This window comes from Sardina pilchardus, chromosome 2, assembly GCF_963854185.1.
Source record: "Sardina pilchardus chromosome 2, fSarPil1.1, whole genome shotgun sequence".
NCBI classification, from domain to species: domain Eukaryota; kingdom Metazoa; phylum Chordata; class Actinopteri; order Clupeiformes; family Clupeidae; genus Sardina; species Sardina pilchardus.
Genome location: NC_084995.1, coordinates 16749209 through 16755846, shown reverse-complemented (window position 1 = coordinate 16755846; position 6638 = coordinate 16749209). Strand labels below are relative to the sequence as shown.

At 49.7% G+C, this 6638-nt stretch overlaps 1 protein-coding gene across 2 annotated transcripts in view; it reads right to left on the bottom strand.

Annotated features, from left to right (window-relative positions):
- Nucleotides 1-6638, bottom strand: part of LOC134064989 (G protein-coupled receptor kinase 4-like) — a 54213-nt gene that overhangs the window by 28955 nt on the left and 18620 nt on the right. For both annotated transcript variants that reach the window (XM_062520512.1, XM_062520513.1), the window contains exon 2: nucleotides 2501-2596. In XM_062520512.1, coding sequence (XP_062376496.1) covers nucleotides 2501-2596 — 96 coding nt within the window. The remainder of the gene's footprint in view (nucleotides 1-2500; nucleotides 2597-6638) is intronic.

The window sequence follows — 6638 nt, the reverse complement described above, 5'->3', positions numbered from 1 at the left end:
TGGCAACGACCCCCACAGCTGTGGCGAGACACACACACAGGCACGAAGGGCATGAGCACGTGCATGTAGGCGTACACACACACACACACACAGACACACACAGACACACACAGACACACACACACACACACACACTCAGTCACGCACACACCCACACTCTCGAATACAACAAAACAGAATGAAAGATGTGCAATCAGTCATGTGCATACTTGTATGAGCACACAAAGATACACCAGTGTATACTACACACACATCAGAGTACACAACACACTACACACTACACACACACACAAACCAGTGATCATACACTACACATGCACCAGTGTACACTAGTACACACACACACACACACACACACCACACACACACACACACACACACACAAGTGTACACTACACATCATTGATCAAACACTACACACACAAGTGTACACACAGACACACACACCAATGTACACTACACATTATTACTGATCATACACACAGCGTGATTCTATATGAAGACAGTCAGAGAGTCAGAGTCAGACACTTACACACACACACAGAAATATGGGTGAGAGATTTGACAAACACAGCAAGAAGGGATTATCTGACAGCCAAGGACTCTAAATAATGGATCATCTCTCTCAATACATGCCCACACAACACCAGACACAGACAAAGACACAGACACACAGACACACAGACACACACACGCACAAATGCACATACATATACACACGCAAAACATGAAAGCTGACACACACACACAGACACACAGACACACACACGCACAAATGCACATACATATACACACGCAAAACATGAAAGCTGACACACACACACACACACACACTGACATACACAGACACTGACACACACACACACACACACACACACACACACAGACAGACACAGGGCCAGAGCGTGGCGAGTGAGACAATGGCGGAGCAGGGCACCGAGGCTGGTTTCCTCCCTGCTGTGGGGCTGCAGGGGTGGGGTGCACGCTGGGTAGGGAGAGGCACTCACAGGAAGGAACTCCGGCTTGCACTTCCTCCCTGACTCAACGCACACACCAAACCCACACGCACATGCATGCACACACACACACACACACACACACACACACACACACACACACACACACACACACACACACACACACACACACACACACACACACACACACACACACACACACACACACACACACACACACACACACACACACACACACACACACACACACACACACACACACACACACACACACTAGAATGCGACATTAAAAAATGCACCCATGCAAATACACACCAAGATAGAACCGATATGACATTCACACAGACATAAACACACACACACACACACACACACACACACACAAAGCTGTCGCCTGGGCACTGGGCAGAGACAGCTAATTCTTGCCACTGTGACCTTTATTCAATTCAACTGTATTTCGGTGGCTAGAGGCGCTATATAAATAGAGGCCAGATCCACCCTTGTTCCGTAGCAGAACACCCTTTCCAGAGGAGGGAACCTTCTGCAGGAGAACCCAGTTGATATAGGAGGACACATGAGCCTTAAGTAAGCCCAGAACCAATAAGCCATCCCCCCATAGATCTGTGTGGGAAGCGGCCCCTCAGGTGTAGGTGTGGTCTCTCAGTCCTCCTGGTCCTTCTGGAGTCCTGTTCCTGTTCCTGGCCGCTCACGTGAGGCAGCGCACCGCGCTTCATAAACCACCGAAACTCCTGCACGTTTGTGAATCTACGTTTATTATCATATTTCACATTTTTTCGCAGGATGAGTCATTTCTCTCTCCCGTGTTCCGAGCCGTGCGTGCCTTGGCCGGAGGCGGGCACCTCTACCACCCTCACGTGCCCTGCCGGATCTGATCTGATGCCGGAGGAATGCTGGAGCGAGGTCAGCTAGCCTGACCACACCGAGCTGCCCTGCACCGCACCGCACCGCACCACACCGCACCACGCTACGACGTACCGCACCGCACCGGCCACTTGTCGAGGGATCCTTGATGAATGAGGTTTACAGGATTGTGACTGCTAACCTTCAACCACACACTGCTTCTGCCATGGGCTATACAGTGAGTACACACACACACACACACACATACACACACACACATGCAAACACACACAAACACAAACACCCAGCCACAAACACACACCCCACCCAGCCACATACACACAGCCACACGCACACACAGTCACAGACACACACACACACACACACACACACACACACACACACAAGAACCCAACATAAACCACAAACACCCGAGCGCCTGTCTAAACATCTGGCTTTTGCGCAAGCTAACCAAATACCAGACACTCTCTCCCTCTTCCTGTCCCGAAAGCCACACGGACGCTCGGTCGGTCGGCCACGCCGCCTGCAGAGCCACACACACACACACACACACGCACACACGCACACACGCACACACGCACACACGCACACACACACACGCACACACACACACACGCACACACACTCTCGCTCGTACTCACCGATGGTGCCCCGCAGTTCCTCACACACGCTGATGTGTGGCAGCTTCAGCATCTCCTTCCATTTCTTGCTCCGGCCATTCCTCTTCCCTCCACCACCTGGCAGAGACCAAGACACAAACACAGCAGCGTGAGCACGCCACACAAACCTGCAACAACAGCCATGCATCCTACACACAAGTAGTGCTGGAGATTTGGTCAGCTGTCAGTAAGGGTGGTTGGAGGGGAGGGGGGGGACTGAGGAGTGCTGGAGGAACACCCCCCCCCCCCAACCCCTCCATCCAGTACAAGAGAGCTCACAGGAGTCATTTGGGTCTTAGAAGTAGTCTGTGACCTGGCAGTTCAAATGCACAGAATTAAATGCCCAGTGGTAACCATTATGGTTTCCTTCAAACAAACCCACTCCTCAACCACCAAACCAAAACAGGCTTCCTGGTTTATCCACAAGCACACATACACACACACACACACACACACACACACACTCTACATATGGAAGAATCATGGGACATCCACCCGACTTCCTTTAGTAACTCCCCCTTATGGCTTTCCCATGGGGAAACAAAAGCAGGGAGAGGGGCGACAACAGCTGTCTGTTCTCACCAACCACTTCCTGAGGTCAAAGTGCAGCACCAGGGCAACAGAGACGAGGATGGAATGCGTGGGACAACAGTGAACTAAAATCTCCACAGGTAAGGAAACCAAACCAATGAAATCAGTAAGAATGAACGACTTCTTTCCCCATTGCCCCAGTGGACATGCAGACTCAGAGGTTCTAACAGCAGAGAGTGGAAAAGTCTAGTTCAACAGGGAGAGCATTTGTTGATGAAGGATTTTAGTCTAAATATGAATTTCCTTTGCTTCTACGTCAAGAAGTCACACCAGATCCCCCCGCCCCCCCATCCCCCCCCACACACACACACATACACACACACGCAATGTTGATAGCAGTCTTCATGCATGCTTACAGAAACACGATCCAAAAAGACAACAAATCAGTTGCAGCTGGAACAGCGGTCGGACTCTGGTCAGCGCGGGTCTTCTAGAATCATCTCGTCCTCGGGGGCTGGCTCGACTCGGAGCCTGCTCTGCCAGCCCACACCAAATTACATCTGACAGCCAAACATAAACAGGGCTCTTCCTCTCCACGGCGCGAGGAATGTCAAACACATTCCCGATGAGGACCCACCAAAAGGCACCGGGTTTAAACACGTCAGGCCCCCCCCGAAAAACGGACAGGAAGGGCAGGCCCAGGGTCAGTTTCCACGTCGGTCCGTCCGAGGCGGCGGTGAGGAGGAAACAGGGCTGTGAAGATTGATGCGGCGTCCACAGCTGGACAGCCGCCAGGACACGGCATCTAATGACAGCTGTGCCGTGCGACAATATGTCATCTGCCCGTGACAACAGACAAACTCACAGGTGTGTGTGTGTGACAAACACACACATGCACACATAGATGTGCGCATGCATACATACACACGCACGCACACACACCTGACTTCTTTGAATAAATATGCAGTGTACTGTACACACACACACACACACACACCACATATCAAATTCCCCACTCTCCCCTTTGTGGGCGGTTGTTCTTGCTCTAGCGGAGGCCTGGGAAGCTTGAGCGTTCTGCGCAGCAGTATCTTAAGCATTTCTAAGACTGCACTCCTCTGGATTGAAATCTCAGAACATTTTCCTAGGATCTGCTAGAGCCACTCACTAGTTTGGTGGTCACAGCATGCTAGCCACACATGCTAGTGTTTTTTTTTTTTAATTATTATTATGTACTTTTTTAGACACAGCGTTAACCGCATCTGTGTCCTTACGCAACATGGCTATATTTACCAAATGGCTATATTTACCATTTCTAGAACATAAAGGTCATGATCTAATCTCTGGTCGAGATCGCAAATTGAAGACCACCCTCACTCACTTGTTAGACCGTTTCCAATGTTCCTTTGACGAAAGTGGAGAGATGCCGGGGGTCAGGCCTCATATCTGGCCCCGGCACTAATCAACCGCAAGCATCTGCGGCATTCTTCCCTTGGGGTCAACGCTTGGCTCCTGGAGTCCAAGGAGAGGGGACCGCTGGGGTCAGGCCAACTGCTCTCCGTCTCTCTCCCCCCCCAGGTCTCTCTTATCTTTGACATAACTCTTACACGTGCAGTACATGCATTAACATTCCCTGAGGATGTTTTTTTGTTAAATCTGTTTGGAAACATTTATATTTGAAAAAAAAAAAAATTCTTGGCTCATTGTCATGACATACTTGCATGCTCAGAAAAACCTACTGATGAAAATAACATGTTTTGTTTTTTTTTAAAGCTAATTTTGTGGTTGTGCTTTTATTTCCGATATTCAAATGTACATACAGACTCAGGTTGCTATGGGCAGTGTGATGTGAACAGGGGAGGGAGCATAATAAAAAAAGAGTAGTTCACGGACATTTTTTTAATGAGCTCAAGCTTGTACGACCATTTCCTCTCTCTGGTCATTACAGGCAGGGTCCCTAGTCACACTGACGTATCTCATTTCAAAACCAGCAAGAGAAAAAGCCATTTCCTGTAGCATGACTCCCCTAAAGGCCAAACAATCTGAACCCGTAAGAGAACCGCCCGTCCAAATATACACTTACATTTGTTTGAAGCCTGACTGCTGCTTTTTTGGACCTACTGAAATGACCAAAATGGCCAAAACGAGTCTGTGAGGCGTTACAGTTGAGTGATTGCGAGATCATAATCTCCTGAGAAGGGAGTCTTCCAGTGAGTGCAATCAACAACAACGCCACATTGCCTTTATATAGCGCTCTATCAAGGCAGCAAGAGCGCTTCTCCAACGGAGGGGGAACCTTACTGACCACCATCAATGTGTAGCACCCACCTGGGTGATGCACGGCAGCCACTATTGTGCCAGAATGCTCACCAAACACAGCTCTGAGGGAATGAATAAATGAGTCAATTGCACTGGTGGATGGCTGTGAGACCAGACTGAATGAGCCAGGTTGGGATTTGAGCCAGGACACCAGAGAACAGCCAACTCTTTGCAATAAGTACCGTGGGTTAGCAGTCAGCAAAAAGTTGACCTCCAATTTAGAGTGAGGGGATTAACCCCAAATACATATAAAGGCGTCTAGAATAAGAAGCAGGGCTAATCAGCTAGCAGAGCTCTCTCCCTCCCTCTAGCTAGGCCTCGGAGCTTTCAACTCTCACAAAGTACCAGAGGCCCATTGGATCATCTCTCTGCCTACTCCACTACAGGGGGTGTCTGTGTGTGTGTGTGTGTGTGTGTGTGTGTGTGAGTGTGTGTGTGCGATGGGGTGTATGTGCAGCTGGGCCTGTGTGCGCATGTGTGTGTGTGTGTGTGTGTGTGTGTGTGTGTGTGTGTGTGTGTGTGTGTGTGTGTGTGTGTGTGACGGGGTGTATGTGCAGCTGGGCCTGTGGCATGTGTGTGTGTGTGTGTGTGTGTGTGTGTGTGCAAAATCAAGAACAAACAAGAGCACGCACGTCTGATTGAGACATCAGCGGAGTCCCACAGCTCAGAGCGCGGAGTGATCCCCTGCACAGCTGCACTGTCTGGGGCCCCACAGGCCAGCCCTGAGCCTCCGCTGGAACAACTGGGGCCATGTGCGCATCCTCTGGGACACACACACACGTGTGTGCATGTGTGTGTGTGCATGTGTGTGTGTGTGTGTGTGTGTGTGTGTGTGTTATGGGATTGTTTAGTCTAATGATGTACATGCATGTGTCTGTTTGTGTGTACACATGCATGCATCGTATGTGGATGATCAAGCTGAGTGGTTAACCCAACACACGGCAGCAATGATCTGCTACATCACTCTCTCTCACACACACACACACACACACACACACACACCAAGAGAGCAAACAACTGGGGATTAAAAAAAAGACCAAGAGTCAGTGTTCACTAAATAACACGTTTAAGAACAAAAGAAAACGTCTCTCCATTTTAAATCCATATGCATTATTTGGGTGAAGGGACAGGAAGGGGTGTCAACGCAGGTATGATTCATTGAAAGCAAAGCCAAAAAAAAAAAAAAGAAGCGTTTTCAAGGACAGAGGGGGGATATCCTCGGACCACTGACCTGCCTTTCCCATCCACCTGCAGTGTGCGTGCATGTGTGTGT